This window comes from Sus scrofa, chromosome 7 (assembly GCF_054392235.1).
Source record: "Sus scrofa isolate SSC_HxYL_T2T_F1_AM1 chromosome 7, Sscrofa_HxYL_maternal_Yorkshire_Landrace_v2.0, whole genome shotgun sequence".
Taxonomy (NCBI): Eukaryota; Metazoa; Chordata; class Mammalia; order Artiodactyla; family Suidae; genus Sus; species Sus scrofa.
This window is the reverse complement of record NC_139389.1, coordinates 50159672-50177983: the sequence shown is the minus strand read 5'-3', so window position 1 is coordinate 50177983 and position 18312 is coordinate 50159672. Positions and strand designations below refer to the sequence as shown.

Genomic DNA, 18312 nt, shown 5'->3' with positions numbered 1-18312 from the left:
TAGGAACCATGAGGTTGCGGGTGCGATCTCTGCCCTTGCTCAGTGGGTTAACGATCCGGCGTTGCCGTGAGCTGTGGTGTAGGTTGCAGACCGCGGCTCGGATCCCACGTTGCTGTGGCTCTGGCATAGGCCGGTGGCTACAGCTCCGATTCAGCCCCTAGCCTGGGAACCTCCATATGCCTTGGGAGCGGCCCAAGAAATAGCAAAAAGAGACCAAAAAAAAAAAAAAAAAAAAAGGGATGCAATTAAAAACTTCACAGTGATAGCAATGAGATCCTACTGCATAGCCCTGGGAACTATATCTGGTCACTTATGATGGAGCATGATAATGTGAGAAAAAGGAATGTATGCATGTATGTGTAACTGGGTCACCATGATGTACAATAGAAAATTGACAGAACACTGTAAACCAGCTATAATGGGGAAAAATCATTTAAAAAAAAAATTCACAGTGAAAGATGTGAGTTTGCTTTTAGTTTCTTTCCAATTTCTCCTTTTAACTTTTGAAAGAGATTTGCCAGTTTTTTTAAATCAAAGGACACACGGTTTTTACACTCCATTAAATTTCATACTAACCCGTCAAACTTCTGAAAGATGATGTACGAGCTCTCTCCTTCATAAGGCTTGAAATCTACACAGGACTTGAGGCGGAACATTTCAAAGGCATAGAGAATGGCCCCTTTGGCATTCAGCGCTGCAGGAATCAATAAAAATATTGATGAGCCTTAGCTAGATCTTGGATAAGATATATAACATAGAAAACCACGCCGCCACATGAAATCCATTATAGATCCACAAAGGTCCATGATAGTTTTTTTTTTTTTAAATCATAAATAAATTCTTTGAAAACTAAAACTGAAAATACTTGTGGACATAAACACTAAGTGCAGCCTTTATTTACTTATTTGTCTTTTTAGGGCCACACTCGAGGCATATGGAGGTTCCCAGGCTCAGGGTCAAATCGGAGCTGTAGAGGTTGGTCTACACCACAGTCACACAGCACCAGATCTGAGCTGCGTCTGTGACCTACACCACAGCTTGACAATGCTGGATCCTTAACCCACTGAGCAAGGCCAGGGATCGAATCTGCATCCTCATGGATACTAGTCAGCTTTGTTCCCGCTGAGCCACAAAAGTCCCCAATGAGTGCAGACTTTAAATCCATAATGTAAATATATCCACAAAATAAGAATGTGCTTAGGTATATGGGGCTGAAAAAAATCGTAAAATAACTTCCCCATGTCCTCCCTTTCCTTTTCCCCCATTTAAGCAGAAATTCTGAGTGTGTCGCCTCAGCAGAGCCACATGGCAGAGCGGAAGACAGAAGTGATCAAGTACCTTGGGGAGAAGCAGTGAGAATGGGACTCCTAACCCAATCTAAAAAGACACCCCCTCCTGCTGGAGGAAGAGAGCAGAGCTTGTAGGTTCCGAAAGCATCAGAAGTGCATATAATATATTACACTGCTTCCCTGCAGGGCCCCTGAGCAGGCAGCTCTGCAGACAACCTTAGTAAAGATTTCTATAATGCAAATTTGGAACCAAAGCAGCAGAAGCCTTATGAACCCAAAGGAGCAAGAATAATTGATGCCTATGGGTAACCTGTGTGGATCCGTGATCAGAGATCAAATGTCATTCCTTTCGCCTAACCTGCATGTGCACACACCTTAGAATTGCATAACACAAGGATGGGCTGGAGGAGAAAGATACTCCAGAGGAATGGATGTTGTGTTTCACTTTGTGCGTGTGTGTTTCTCCCATCAACTCATTGGAGGTAGGTCTCTAAGTTAAAAATTAAACTTAAGTCCTATAAAAATGAAATTATATTTCTTGCCCATTTGAACTGGGGCAGTCTCTCAAAGAATTTATAATGCTTGGCAGTTTACCAAGTACTAATCTCATATTTTTCTGGCCCTTATTTTATTTAATAAACTCCCACGTTGGAGATTCCACAGCACACATGTCGTAAAATCACATTAAGATCGTTAAAGTAAGTCATTGGAATGGTCAATAAATTAATTGTGGTAACAACACACACAACAACAGAAAGAACATGCATTAAACCCACTGGAGGATTTTCATGGACTTTTACCAATCCTCACTTAGAAACATTCATTTATTTATTTTTTTTTTTTGGCTGCACCTGCCACATGTGAAAATTTCCTGGCCAGGGATTGAACCCTCCCCGCAGCAGTGACCTAAGGCCACAGACATGACAGCACCAGATCCTTAACATGCTGAGCCACCAGGGGAGTCCAGAAATATTTATAATTTGAAGATATGTACCAAAGACAGTCTGGTTGTCATAAAAATATAAGAAAAAGTTGTCTGGGGTCATGCTGTCTATAAGAATGTGTTGCTTCTGTTATCTTCAAGCCAAATGGTGGAAATGCCAAGAGTGGTTAACTTTATTTGTATGTATTTTGTCTTTTTAGGGCCATACTCATGGCATATGGAGGTTCCCAGGTTAGGGGTCAAATCGGAGCTCTAGCTGCCAGCCTACACCACAGCCATAGCAATGCAGGATCTGAGCCATGCCTGTGACCTACACACCAGCTCACAGCAACGCCAGATCCTTAACCCCCTGAGCGAGGCCAGGGATTGAACCCTCATCCTCATGGATACTAGTCGGGTTTGTTAACCGCTGAGCCACGATGGGAACTCCGAGAGTGGTTAACTCTAAGATCACATCTCTTCTGCCTTCCCCACACCTGAGTAGGCTGTCAAAGGGGATTTGAGCACCTCTGAAATAATTTTGTGAAAGTTTTTCTGACATCATTCCAAAGGGGAAAAAAAAATGGAAAAAAAATCCACATAAAGCCTCCTTCTTCACCATGAAACCAACCCAGAGTACATGCCCCCTGAAAGTCACACTTCACTGATGTTCTGTGATTGTCTTTATGCAAGCGTTCTGCTCCACGTAGGATACTGTCAATTCCTGGAGAGAAAAGGCCTCATCTTTTGCCACACTGTTTCCTAGTTCCTAGTTCTTCCTTCTGCCCTGACATGGTAAGGTTTACATAGTTCTGTTTTGAACAATCACGTTAGTTTTTGAAAACCACTAGCCCTTTTTATCCCTAGATGAAATATGAGAAGAGTTTACTTCAGATACCAATGGAGTGGCATCGTGGAGGACTAGCATAGGAAAACTACCTATATTAAGTTTAAGAATCTCTTGAGGAGTTCCCATCATGGCTCAGCGGAAACAAATCCAACTGGGAACCATGAGGATGCGGGTTCAATCCCTGGCCTCGCTCAGTGGGCTAAGGATCTGGCGTTGCTGTGAGCTGTGGTGTAGGTCGAAAACATGGCTTGGGTCCCGCACCGCTGTGGCTCTGGTGTAAGCTGGTGGCTACAACTCTGATTAGACCCTTAGCCTGGGAACCTCCATATGCCATGCGTGTGGCCCTAAAAAAAAAAAAAAAAGAATCTTTTGAGAGAGTTTTTCATTCCGATGATGGGGGAAGAGTTTGACTATGACTAACCCTCCCACAGAAAGCAATTATAAACTTTAAAAAAAATTAAGAAATTCTTTGAATACCCTGGAAAATGACTAAAGTAGACAGAGACCGAAGGAGAATTTATTCCAGAAAGAAGAAAATATCATTGGCTAAGATTCATATAGCTTTCTACATGAAAGGACACCTCATTATAGTTATAAATATTTGAACATCAACAGTCACCTTGACCTATTTGACACTGACAGAATAATATGCCCTAAAACTGTGAATACAAGTTCTTTTCAAGCGCACATGGAGTATTCACTAATATAGATCATAAATTGAACCACAAAACATGTCTCAGTAAGTTTCAAAACATTTAAACCTTATGGATTTGATTCTCTGGCTTCAAAATAAACTAGAAATCAATAATAGAATATTTAGCAGAGTTCCAAATATTTGGAAATTTTTTTTCTTTTTATGGCTGCACTTGCAGCATACGGAAGTTCCCAGGCTAGGGGTTGAGTGGAGCTGCAGCTCCAGGTCTACACCACAGCCAGAGGAATGCCAGATCCAGATGTGAGCCACATGTGTGACCGACACCACAGCTTGTGGCAACACCAGATCCTTAACCCATTGAGTGAGGCAGGGATCAAACCTGCAATCTCACAGAGACAACATGGGGTCCTTAACCCGCTGAACCACAACAGGAACTCCATATTTGGAAATTTTGAAACACTTTTAGTTGACCTTGGATTTAAAAAAAAAATCACAAGAAACTAGAAAATAGCCAAACTAAATTTGAATAAAGTTACAACATACCAAAATATGCAGAAAGTAGTAAAAGAGTGCTTCAAATATAGATGTCATATTATAGTATTATAGTTATTAGGAAAATGAAGATTTAAAAATCAATGATAGAAATTTCCACCTTAGGAGTTCCCATCGTGTTGCAGCGGAAATGAATCCGACTAGGAACCATGAGGTTGCGGGTTCAATCCCTGGCCTCGCTCAGTGGGTTAAGAATCCTGCGTTGCCGTGAGCTGTGGTGTAGGTGGCAGACCAGGCTTGGATCTGATGTTGTTGTGGCTCTAGTGTAGGCCGGTAGCTGTAGCTCCGTTTTGACCTCCAGCCTGGGAACCTCCATATGCCGGGGGTGCGTGCCTAAAAGGCAAAAAAAAAAAAAAAAGAAAGAAAGAAAAGAAAGAAATTTCCACCTTAGGAGTTCCTGCTGTGGCAAGGTGGGTTAAGAATCTGACTGCAGCGGCTCAGCTCTGGTCACTGCAGAGGCACGGGTTTGATCCCCAGCCCCGTGAAGTGACAAATAAAATATCAGATGAAGGCATCACAGTGCCTGGCACATCCTAGATTCAGTAAGAACATCTCTGTCTTGATGAGAAGGGAATGACACGGCTGAGACAAATATGAGAAAATTTGTCATGGGAAAAAAAAAATCCTTCTTAAAGTGAACGTTTCTTACATCACATCCCAATAAATATGGATGATCCTTGCACTGGGAGAAAAAACAACTCAATTTTTCTGTAAAATAACTGAGAATAATAACATTTGTTTCTATTTAGTTCTTCTCCAGAAAAGGCACTGGAATGGCAACATTAACAGTGACTGCAAATCTTGAAACATAATCTACATCTCTTGAGAGTGGGAGCAGCCCGGCAGCCCATTAATATTGAGCAACCTTGTCCCAGCTTCCCCTCTCCTCTTGAATCTTCCCCATGCACAAAGGATGGGCCTCCCAGGCAGGCATTGCATCATCAAGGAAGCTCAGCTGTCAGTCAGCCAGTGCCCACAAGTGGCTTCTAAAACTTATTTTCAATGACTGTTTCCAACAGTGAGCAAAATGTATCCTATTCAGTCCTTATCTTAAGAGAGAGAAAAGTAACAGAATTTTTTAACACCAGGGACCAAAGATGGTGAGCATACGAAATATAGTCTTTTCTATTTCTCAAAAGTGCAGCAGGTTTGTCTTCTTGCCACAGAAAGAGAAGAAATCAACATGTTGAAAATAGTATCCTGATACCATATTGAGATTCACCTAAATAATCCTATTGTTATTATATTATATAATTATAATATATTTTCATATATATAATTATTACATTCTATTGCTATTATATTATATAAAAATATGCTATGCTTTAAAGTGCAATTTTTTTATTGCCATGCTGTCAAAATTTATTTCATTTTTGTTCTTTGTGTGGCTTCTGGTCTGACTACCATGTTAGCCTGTCTTGCATTTTAAAAATTATTATATTCTGTACCTTAGACTAGTGAAGCAGCACAGGTTTCAAAATAAGGCTATACCTTTTATCCTTCGCCATAAAGAATTTTCAGATACAGAGTTTCCATTGTGTCTCAGTGGTTAACGAAACTGACTAGCATCCATGAGGATGCAGGTTCCATCCCTGACCTTGGTCAGTGGGTTAAGGATCCAGCGTTGCCATGAGCTGTGATGTAGGTCGTAGATGCAGCTCAGACCTGGCATTGCTATGGTTGTGGCATAGGCCGGCAGTGCAGCTCCGATTCGATCCCTAGCCTGGGAACTTCCATAAGCCGCAGGTATGGCCCTATAAAGCAAAAAAAAAAAAAAAAAAAAAAAAACAAAAAAAAAAACAAAAAAAAAAAAAGAAAGAAAGAAAGAAAAGAAAAGAAATAAAGAAATGTCAGAGCTTAAAAAACTCTTTTATGTTGGCAGTTACTCCAAGTCTGAGAGGGAGAAGAGTTCAACTCAAAACTCTTAATGAAAAACAATGAATATTACCCAGATTGTTGGCCAGAATATACGGTATTGGGAACTTCCATCTGGTGTTGGGGTCTCTCAGGCCATTTCTGGAATTCTGTAGAAACAAGGCAAAAGTGACTGGACAGCTGGTTTCCTTGTCTCCCCCTTCTGTAAACTCTCATACCAGGAGTTACCATTTTGGTGCAGTGGGAATGAATCTGACTAGGAGCCATGAGGTTGCGAGTTTGATCCCTGGCCTCGCTCAAACTGCCGTGAGCTGTGGTGTAGGTCACAGACGCGGCTTGGATCTGGCATTGCTGTGGCTGTGGTGTAGGCTGGCGGCTACAGCTCCAATTAGACCCATAGCCTGGGAACCTCCATGTGCCAAAAGTGCAGCCCTAAAAAGACAAAAAAAGAAAACAAAAAATCCTCACACCACAAACAATCAGTCACACAATTCAAACAGTTCATTAGACTGGTCTTCTGGTTATTAAAAAAAAATGATAGAAGTTCACTATAGACAATTCGGAAAATTTCAGAAACATTATTAACAACCAAATAAAGGAGACCTACAATTCCTCAAAACTGATATAGCCACTTTCAATATGGTGATGGATTTCCTTCTGTCTCTTTCTTCACCGGTTGGAAAAAAATTGAGTAGGGGGAAGCAAGCAGTTTAATAATTATAGACTCTTTTGTCTTGTTTGCTAATGTTTTCCTCTGCTTTGTTACCAGCAACTACAGTGGAGGTCTTCGTGGGTACAGATTACAGAGGAGATTCTTTGTTTTGTTTTGTTTTTTACTTATAGTTGACTTACAATGTTATGCCAATTTCTGCTGTACAGCAAAGTGACCCAGTCTCATATATATATATATATATGTGTGTGTGTGTGTGTATATATATATTTTTTTTTTCTCATATTATCTTCCATCATGTTCTGTCACAAGTGATTGCATATATTTCCCTGTGCTGTACAGTAGGATATAGAGGAGATTCTTTCATGTCCTCCACAGCGGCCAGCCCAGGGCTGGACACAGAGCAGAGACTCACCATCCTGTGACACAGCCAGTCCTGTGGAATGTTATTGCATCACTGTCAGGTACTTACCTGCAGGAGGATGTCCCCTTGAAAGAGGTCCAAGCCTGCATCTAGACATGGATTTTAAAAAAAGAAATATTTGCGTGAGCAGGGCTAAAAGGCATCTCTCATAAGTAAATGAATCATTTTTCCATTGTGAATCTTCCTTTGTTAATCTTTATGTGGTGAAATTCTTTTTGAGACAAAGCGAAAATCTCTTCCCATTGAGCAAATGCAAATAGGCAATAAATACCAAATATTTTCACATCCTCTGTTTTCATTTTTGGAGCAAGAAACCTAGAGGGTATTATGCTTAGTGAAATAAGTCAGGCAGAGAAAGACAAGTACTCTCTGTTATCACTTGTGTGGAATCTAAAACATGAAACTAGTGAATGTAACGAGACAGAAATATACTCACAGATGTAGAAAACAAACTAATGGATACCAGTGGGGAGGAGAGAGGAGAGAAGAAAGAGGGGGAAGGGCAAGATAGGGTAGGGGATTAAGAGGTACAAACTACTGTGTATAAGAGATAAGCTACAAGAATATGTTATACAGCACAGGAATATAGACAATATTTTATATTAACTATAAAAGGAGTATTATCTACAAAAATACTGAATTGCTATGTTGTTGCTGTATACCTGAAACTAATATAATGGGTGTAAATCAACTACACTTCAGCCAAAAACAAAACAAAACAAAAAAAAACCTTGTTTGAGAACCTTAAAAGTAAGAGATGAGGAGTTCCCGTTGTGGCGCAGTGGTTAACGAATCCGACTAGGAACCATGAGGTTGCGGGTTTGGTCCCTGCCTTGCCCAGTGGGGTAATGATCCAGTGTTGCCGTAAGCTGTGGTGTAGGTTGCAGACGCGGCTTGGATCCAGTGTTGCTGTGGCTCTGGCGTAGGCTGGTAGCTACAGCTCCGATTTGACCCCTAGCCTGGGAACACCTCCATATGCCGCGGGAGTGGCCCAATAAATAGCAAGAAGACAAAAAAAAAAAAAAAAAAAAAAAAAAAAACCGTAAGAGATGAGTTAGAAGAAAGAATCTTTTGGAGTTCCCATCATGGTGCAGCAGAAACGAATCCAACTAGGAACCATGCGGTTTTGGGTTCGACCCCTGACCTCGCTCAGTGGGTTAAGGATCTAAGCTGTAGTGTAGGTAGCAGATGTGGCTTGCATCCTGCGTTGCTGTGGCTGTGGTGTAGGCTGGTGGCTACAGCTCCCTAGCCTGGGAACCTCCATCTGCTGCAGGTGAAGCCCTCAAAAGACAAAAAAGAAAAAGAAGAAGAAGAAGAGGAAGAAAAAGAAAAGGAAGAAGAAGGAGAAGAAGGGGAAGAAGGGGAAGAAGAGGAAGAAGAGGAAGAAGAAAAAGAAGAGGAAGAAGAAGGGGAAGAAGGGGAAGAAGAGGAAGAAGAGGAAGAAGAAAAAGAAGGAATCATTTTGGTCACTGACTCCAAACCTCTCACACTTTTGGGGTTGAAATGGGGCTTTCTGAGACAGGAAGGGATGAACCAGGAGGTCAGCAGCTGAGTAGGCTGTAGAACTCCTGACTTCCCATCCAGGGCCCTTGCATCCTTCTTCCCCACCCTAGCTAAAAGGGTTGATTTTGCACTTCCCCATGAAAAAATAGTGGTGCTCTCCAAAGCCAAGTTCGGGGTCTGTCCTTATAATAAAGAAGACTAGGCAAATTTGGGCAGATCATTTGAAAGCCATTACTCCAAACATCTGTTGTCAGGAGCTTCGCTGGGTTTTTTTGTTGTTGTTTGTTTTGTTTTGCTTTGCTTTTGCTTTTTAGGGACCCACCCGTGGCATATACAGGTTTCTAGGCTAGGGGTCAAATCAGAGCTGCGGCTGCCAGCCTACACCACAGCAACATGGGAGTGGTGGGATCCAAGCTTCATCTGCGACCTACACCACAACTCAAGGCAACACAGAATCCTTGACCCACTGAGTAAGGACAGGGATTAAACCCGCATCTTTATGAATACTAGTCAGGTTCGTTTCCACGGTACCACAACGGGAACTTCAGAACTTAGCAGAATTTACTTTATCCCTGATGGTATTCCTTGATGCTGGTCTCAGACTGTTTCTGAAAATAAGGTACTTAAGAAGGAAGCTGGAGTTCCCGTCGTGGCGCAGTGGTTAACGAATCCGACTAGGAACCATGAGGTTGCGGGTTCGGTCCCTGCCCTTGCTCAGTGGGTTAACGATCCGGCGTTGCCGTGAGCTGTGGTGTAGGTTGCAGACGCGGCTCGGATCCCGCGTTGCTGTGGCTCTGGCGTAGGCCGGTGGCTACAGCTCCAATTCAACCCCTAGCCTGGGAACCTCCATATGCCCGCGGGAGTGGCCCAAGAAATAGCAACAATAACAACAACAACAACAAAAAAAAAAGACAAAAGACAAAAAAAAAAAAAAAAAAGAAGGACACTCTGTGTGGGAAAACTATGGGCCTTGAAAAGAATGTCAGTTCTGATTACAACCCTCATGTTTGACAAGCAGCCTTCCTTGTAAAACACAAACTACTTGAGACAGGATCATCAGATTGTACCTCATTCTGAAAACAGCCCCTGATTTACAGCTGGGAAATCAAACTAAAGAACAATCACCACAACCTTACATGGAAGCAGTGGTCTCACTGGGCAAAGCCTATGGCTCATCAAGATCTGGGTTCAGGCTCTGCAATGACACTATGGAGGTGGTAGAAGGCTTCCTGGCTTCACTTGCTAATGTCTAACTCAAGAGATTCCTGCATCACCCCTTTCCTCATACACATATTTCCTAGACTTTCTTAACCTCAGGACCCTAGCCTATTCCTATAACAGCACAGTTAAATAACAACAAATAGCAATGACACTACTGCCCCAGAGGCAGCAGGACCCAGGTTTTGAATTGCCTTTTCAGTAGGGCTATGATGGGCTTGTCCTTCCATACTCTTACCTAGGCTTGGTGTGAGAGCAAAATTACACATTTCCTGACATTTGACCTGGCTTAGGAATGGGGGTGAGGGAAGGGCTCTTCCAGGGAGGATGTGAACAAGCTCAGTGGGACCTTGACCCCATGGGTCTGTCAGCAGGATGGGGTTACAAAGGAGAGAGTGCCATAGGAGAATTTCACAAAGAAGTGCAAATCCATTGAAAGCAAGCCTCAGCTTATTCACTACCCAATTTATTCATGTAGCATTTACTTATTAGGTGCCTAATGTGTCCTAGGCATTGTTCTAGATGTTGAGGGCACAACAGAAAAGAAAATAAAGCCCTAGGGGAGATGACATTCTTGATTGGGGAAGGAGGGGATACAAACAAACAAATAAATGTCAAGTATGGCAGATGGTGAAAAACACAATTTAGGGGGAAAAAACCCATAAAACAGAGCAAAGGGGGTAAAGAGTGTTGAGCTGAAGGAAGGTTGATACTGGTAAAAGGTAGTCAGGGAAAACCTTCTTGAGGAGGTGGCTTTTAAGCAGAAATCTAGTGGAGTGGAGCATGAAGAGAAGCAACAGCAAATAGGAAGGTCCTGCTTTAGAGCAGCCCTAATATGGGAAATAATCTGATCTGTGTTCATTAGGCCCTCCAAGGGATTCTGATGCTAAAATTTGAGAAGTATTGGAGTTCCCCGTTGTGGTGCAGTGGTTAACGAATCCAACTAGGAACCATGAGGTTGCAGGTTTGATCCCCGACCTTGCTCAGTGGGTTAAGGATCTGGCATTGCCATGAGCTGTGGTGTAGGTTGCAGATGTGGCTCGGATCCCATGTTGCTGTGGCTCTGGCGTAGACCAGTGGCTATAGCTCCGAGTTTACCCCTAGCCTGGGAACCTCCATGTGCCGCAGGAGCTGGGAGCAGCACTAGAAAAGGCAAAAATAAATAAATAAATAAAGTTTGAGAAGTATTGCTTAAGGCATTAAGGCTTTCCTACCTGAGGACCATTAAAGTATAGCAGACCCTCTTATTTACACATACCTTGACAGCCTGACTCTAAAGAAAGATGATCTGATGTCTGGTTCTGAAATCTTGAGACCCATTTACCCTCTCAAACTATTTCTACTTGCCCCTCTAGTCATTCTCAAGGTTTGCCAACAAAATATCACCTAACTTGGTTTCTCTGTAAGTGGGATAAATCCAGAGAAATTTTACCTTAAGGTATGGGGCGTTTTAGTTTTATAGTCTTCAAATAGGACTGAGTTATGGAGCTATGGGTCAGAAGACCTGATGGTGAGCTCCATCACTGCCATCCGTGAACTTGGGTGACTTACCTTGACCCAGAGGAGCCTCCTGTTTCTTTCCTGCAAAGTGAAACCTGCACTCACCCCACTACAATATTTGACAAATAAATATGCAATTGAATATGAAGGTTTTTATGTTCTAGAAGATATTTATGATCACAAATCCAGAACCTCTATTTCCCACCAATCTTAACCAAAGATTCCCAGAATCTCAAGGTTTCTCCCTCACATTAGAAGCAGGACAAGAGAGGGCAAAGAGAGAGGATTACATGGCATCTTCTTCTCTCAGTGATGGGTGAGACTGACGGATGTCTTCATGGCATATGTGTGTGGTCAAGATGTTGAAACGGAGACACTTTACACTCTTTTCTGAGTCCTAGGCAAATAGTTGCTAGTTTGATGTTGTTCATATGATGGGCCAGGAGAGGGACTCTGGAGGGACAAGGGTTTTCTTCCCATTAAACCTAAGCAAAGATATATTCCTTATATTTTTCTTTAGCAAGAAAAATAATCATCCATTTTTGCCTTCTTTTTCTCAAATTGAAAACTGGAAAAATGAATGTCTTATAAGCGAAAATCTTATTCTATATTTCTAGATCCACTGAGCACTCACTAGTTCTAGAAATTTTGGTGTAATCATTTTTCTCTTTCCACATTTCCATTTTTTAGAAATTCTGCAAATTCCGATCATGGTTTTCCCCTAAAGTTACCCAATACTGTATCATGAACATAAGCGCTTTTTAGCAGTTCTATCATAGGGTTTTAAATTATTTAAAGGCATCAATAATGACAGAAATGGCACCCACCTAAGTTGATCTCTGTAATATCCTTCTGTTCATCAAAATCTCCATCATGTACTGTTAAAAGTGGGGGGGAAATTGTTATACGTATTGCTGAATGAAACAGAAAAAGCTCAGAAACACTTTACGCATTTTACTTAATTCTTACCATTTCCTTTGGAAAGATGTTTAATCTGAAAGGAAATAAATATACAGAAAATGGATAATGTATACTAGAATTAGTGTTTCTAAGTAAGTTGAGAAGCAGAACTCTACTTACCGATACAGCAGCTATATGGGCAAAAAACAAGATGAAAGAGAGAATGCAAGGAGATCTTGTCCAAATCATTGCTGCAAGTGAACAGATTTTAGCAAAGACACCTTGTGATAAATACGTGGACTTTGCTCTGGCTGTCATATTAGAAACTTTGACCCTTACACATGTTCTGTAGCATTGAAGTCGTCAAAGAAAATGTCTTTGCCCCATTTGAGGGCAGATATTAATTTTAGCAGAAAAGCTCAAGTGCCAGAGACCAGGGAAAAGTCTGAAAAAGTTGATACTGATATAAGCATATAAAAATAAATAACATTTTTGTATACAAGCAATAACTTCATATAACAGATAAAATATCCATTGCACAATAGAAATAAAAATAATCTATAATTATTATGAAGTGCTTAACTCTAATAAAAATGAATGAATTGTATGTAAATGTTATAAGGTAATGATTGAAGAACCTTAGAAAGCTATCTAAACACACACGTATACACATATATTTATATATGAAATATTCATGAGTGGGAAGACTCAATATAATAGAGATGGTCATCATTTTATCTATAAATTCAATATTATTGCCATAAAATCTTTTTTTAAATTTTAATTGAAGGAGAGTTAATTTACAATATCATAATATGTCATAGTGATTCAGTTATAGGTACACACACACACACACACACACACACACACACACACACATATATAGACATATATTCTCTTTCAAATTCTTTTCCCTGGTAAGTTATTACAAAATATTTAAGTATAGTTCCCTGTGCTATGCAGTAGGTCCTTGCTGATTATCTACTTTTTGTCTTTTTTTTTTTGCTATTTCTTGGGCCGCTCCCACGGCATATGGAGGTTCCCAGGCTAGGGGTTGAATCGGAGCTGTTGCCACCGGCCTACGCCAGAGCCACAGCAACTCGGGATCTGAGCCGCGTCTGCAACCTACACCACAGCTCACGGCAATGCCGGATCTTTAACCCACTGAGCAAGGGCAGGGACGGAACCCGCAACCTCATGGTTCCTAGTCGGATTCGTTAACCACTGCGCCACGACGGGAACTCCTATCTACTTTATATATAGTAGTGTGTATATGTTAATCTCAAACTCCTAATTTGTCCCTCCCTAATTTTTCCCCTTTGGTAACCATAAATTTGTTTTCTTATGTCTATGAGTCTGTTTTTATGAGTAAGTTCATTTGTATTTGTTTTTTTTTTTAGATTCCACATCTAAGTGATATCATATGATATTTGTCTTTCTCATTCTGACTTACTTCACTTAGTATGATAATCTCTGGGTCCAACCATGTTGCAAATGTCATTATTTCATTCTTTTTTATGGCTAATATTCCATTGTGTGTGTGTGTGTGTGTGTGTGTGTGTGTATTTATCTCACATCTTCTTTATCCATTCATCTGTCAATAGACATAACCTTGCTTCCAGCCAGATGTGCTTTTATCTTTCCCTTCCTTCTTTGACTTACCTGCACAATATACTCTAATGGGGACTTTGGAATCAGGTGGATGGAAAATTGAGTTTCACAGCTACCACTGACCAGGTGTGACATTTTGAGAATATGCTTTCCAGGTGGAAAATGGAGAGCGGTACCTACTTTCTGGGGATTCAATGAGACAACCTATGTAAATCACAGGTTATAAGAGGCACTTGGTAAACTGTAGCTCCTTCTGTCCACATTTACAGCCTCTTGGCAAAAGACAGGCAGTAAGAAGATAGTTCAGCACCCTCTTCGCTCAGCAGAACCTCCGGGTGGGAGCATAGGTCTTCAGCAGATACAACTTGTCCCTGGTGAATTTCTTTTTATGATCTTGATTGCAGGTGTTAATTAGTTACCAGTTATTTGCAATCCTAGGCACTTCTTGTCTCAGGCTGTCAAGTGAGCAAGAATGGAGCTTCAAGCTTTAGGTTTGAGGGATTGTGGCTTAGCAGTTAAAAGGTAGATATCCATTCTGTGGGGCAAGGTCCATATTTCATTTTCTGTATCTGCTCTGGTGTCTGGCACATATTAGGCAGCTGGTGGTTGTGTTGGGTGAAATACAGTCAAATAACCATTTTTTTTTAAATATTGGATATGATGATTTGCTTTGAGCTGAGTAAGGGTATTTTACAAATGGACCAATTGAAAAAGCAGGATGAAGACTGGAAGAAGAAAGCCATCACCAGGTGAAAAGAGGGAAAAACCCTCTCCTAAGTGTTGTCAGACACACTCCAGCCTCAGGAAAACCCAGGCCAGACCCCTCAGGACTGAGGTTGGAGTTTGGCAACACCATTTTACTCCAACCCCTTCTCAGGAGCATCCTCTGCCCTCTGCTCCCTCCACATTCTACCCTCTTTGCAGATGCTTGTCCCTTCTGCTTGACTCACAGAGCTCTGGCCTGGGCTGTTAACCGCTAACAGAGCTGCCTTTGCTGTTCCTTCAGGAAACTAGTCTATTTACCAAGACTCAAAGGCATTTAGACGAAGAGTTGGCAACCTTTTTCTTAAAAGGGTCAAAGAGTAAATATTTTAGGCCTTGTATGCCATGTCAATATATATTTCCCTATGGTAATATATTTTGATCAATAGGGGTCTAGGGCATTTACTTATTTCTTTATTTTACATAATGATTTTTTTCATTATAGCTGGTTTATAGTATTCTGTCAATATTCTACTGTACAGCATGGTGACTCAGTTACACATACATGTATAGATCTTTTTTCTCCCATTACCATGCTCCATCATAAGTGACTAGACATACGTCCCAGTGCTACACAGCAGGATCTCATTGCTTATCCATTCTAAAGGCAGTATCTGCATCTATTAACCCCAAGCTCCCAAGTTCCCAATCCATCCCACTCCCTCCCCCTCCCCCTTGGCAACCATGAGTCTATTCTCCAAGTCCATGATGTTCTTTTCTGTGGAAAGGATCATTTGTGCCATATATTAGATTCCAAATATGTGATATCATATGGTATTTGTCTTTCTCTTTCTGACTTACACTTCACTTAGTATGAGAGTCTCTAGTTCTATCCATGTTGCTGCAAATGGCATTATTTTGTTCTTTTTTATGGCTGAGTAGTATTCCATTGTGTATATATACCCAAGCATGGCTGTATCTCAGCAAAACTATTGACAAAAAAAAAAAAATGGTAAAAGACATAATCTGCTGACCCCTGAGTTTTAGAGAATTGACCCTTAAGATGATGAAAATTGAGATAGTGATAACAAGTGTAAGAGAAGCAGAGGCAGCAGAACTGACATGTACTTAGTTCGTACTGTGAGCTGGGTGTGGTTCCAAGAATCTACAGTTGCTTATTTAATTGCTTATGTAATCATCATGGTAGTTCTGTGAAGTAGGCACTATCTAGCCCCATTTTATAGACTACGGAACTGTATATATACAATGGACTACTACTCAGCCATAAAAAATTAAATACTGCCATTTGCAGCAGTGAACCTAGAGCTTATCACACTATATGAAGTCAGAGAAAGCAAATATCATATGATATCGCTTACAGGTGGAATCTAAGAAAAGATACAAATAAACTTATTTACAAAGCAGAAACAGACCCACAGACATAGAAAACAAATGTATGGTTACCAAAGTGAAAAGGTGGGGGGAGGGTAAATTAGGAGTTGAGGATTTTACTACTATAAAATAGATAAGCACCAAAGACTTATTATATAGCACTGGGAACTATACTTGATATTTTGCAATAACCTATCAGGGAAAAGAATCTGAAAATATATATACATATATGTATGTACGTGTGTGTGTATATATATATACATTCTCCAGGGACCTCAGTGCCCAGGAGAAGCACTGTACCTATACATATACTGTATGCATATACACACACATATACACACACACACAGTATACATACATTCAGTGGTATAACAATCACTGTGCTGTACACTTGAAACTAACACAACATTGTAAATAAATCATTATTCGATTAAGGAGTTCCCATCATGGCACAGCGGAAATTAATCCATCTAGGAAACATGAGGTTGTGGATTTGATCCCTAGCCTCACTCAGTGGGTTAAGGATCCAGGGTTGCTGTGAGTTGTGGTATAGTTTGCAGACAGGGCTCAGTTCTGGTGTTGCTGTGGCTGTGGTGTAGGCCGGCAGCTGTAGCTCCGATTCAACCCCTAGCCTGGGAATCTCCATATGCCATGGGCGCGGCCCTAACAATAATAATAATAATAATAATAGTAATAATTCAATTAAAAAAAATTAAGAAACCTGCCAAACATCGCACACCTCCTGGAAATACTCCTAAAATTCCACCTGAAATTTTTAGAGGCATCTTTTTCTACCTACGCCTGGTTCCTGGCAGTCATCAAGCTGCAGCAGGCAGAGCCCCATATACTCCAGGGTTCTATCTCCAACAGTTTACTAAGAAGACTTAGCTTCTAGGGCAACAGTTCCCAAGTTACAGAGTCTTTCAAAAATCCCCTGGGAAGCTTGTTAAAGTACAAATTCCTGGGCCTGGAGTAGGGAAATTCTGAGGCAGATCAGTAGGGGGAGAAGCGGGAATCTGCATTCTTAATAAGCACCCCCATGCTTCTTTTTTTTTGGTCTTTTTAGAGCCGTACCCATGGCATATGGAGGTTCCCAGGCTAGAGGTCTAATCGGAGCTGTAGCTGCCAGCCTACACCACAGCCACAGCAACTGAGGATCCAAGATGTTTCAGCAAGGTACGCCACAGCTCAAGGTAATGCCAGATCCTTAACCCACTGAGCAAGGCCAGGGATTGAACCCGCATCCTCATGGATACTAGTCATGTTCATTAACCACTGAGCCACAACAGGAACTCCAAGCACCCCCGTGATTCTGATGCAGGCAATCTGTGAAATACACTTTGATAAGCAGAGGTCTAGGGAATTTATGTTAATCAGAGGCTCCCACTCAGGTTGTGGTTATTAGGTAGCTTCCCCCATTCCATTTTTCAAAGAAAAATCAAAAGATCTTAGCAGCCTCCAGTTTCTGAGGGGGAACATAGTAGGTATAAAGAATTGGAGATTTTCAATGCAGAAAGAATTCTACTCCAGAACACCTATAGGAACAACCTTTTTGGGGTGCAGCTGGAGAACCCACATTTTTAACAAGCATGAAGGCGAATCTTGTCTGGAAAATGTGGGGGCCACTGACTTTTACAGCAGCTCTGTTTGGGGCTGTACCGAGACCAATCCCAGCAGATTCCTTTGGAGAACGGTGCAGAGACTTCTGCCTTTCCTGTGCACTGAGGTCCCTGGTAAGCTGCTCTCTACATCCAGGTGGGCATTCAGTGGGTTTTTACTTTCTTTTCATTATTATTATAGTTGATTTAAAATGTTGTGCCAATTTCTGCTGTACAGAAAAGTGACCCTGTTATGAATTTATATACATTCCCTTTCTTATATCATGTTCCATATCAAGAGATTGGACATAGTTCCCTGTGCTATACAGCAAGACCCGATTGCTTATTTGTTCTCAGTGTAATAGTTTGCATCTACTAACCCCAAACTCCCAGTCCATCCCACTCCCTGCCCACTACCCCTTGGCAACCACAAGTCTGTTCTCCATGTCTGTGAGTCTGTTTCTGTTTTATACTAGGTTCATTTGTCCCATGGTTTAGATTGCACATATAAGTGACATTATATGGCATTTGTCTTTCTTTTTCAGACTAATTTCAGTTAGGATGAGAATCTCTAGTTGCATCTATATTGCTGCAAATGGCATTATTTCATTCTTTTTTATAGCTGAATAGTATTCCATTGTGTAGATGTAC

General features: G+C 41.1%; 1 protein-coding gene across 1 annotated transcript in view; it reads right to left on the bottom strand.

The window, feature by feature from the left end:
- The window catches only part of MEP1A (meprin A subunit alpha), a 37673-nt gene extending 25066 nt beyond the window's left edge, over positions 1-12607 (bottom strand). Inside the window, exons 1-6 of the mRNA XM_001928416.6 lie at positions 12539-12607; positions 12428-12452; positions 12286-12336; positions 7286-7326; positions 6217-6292; positions 577-694 (exon numbers count right to left, since the gene is read on the bottom strand). Of these exons, the coding sequence (XP_001928451.2) occupies positions 577-694; positions 6217-6292; positions 7286-7326; positions 12286-12336; positions 12428-12452; positions 12539-12607 (380 nt within the window). The remainder of the gene's footprint in view (positions 1-576; positions 695-6216; positions 6293-7285; positions 7327-12285; positions 12337-12427; positions 12453-12538) is intronic.
- Between the last annotated feature and the right edge of the window lie 5705 nt (positions 12608-18312).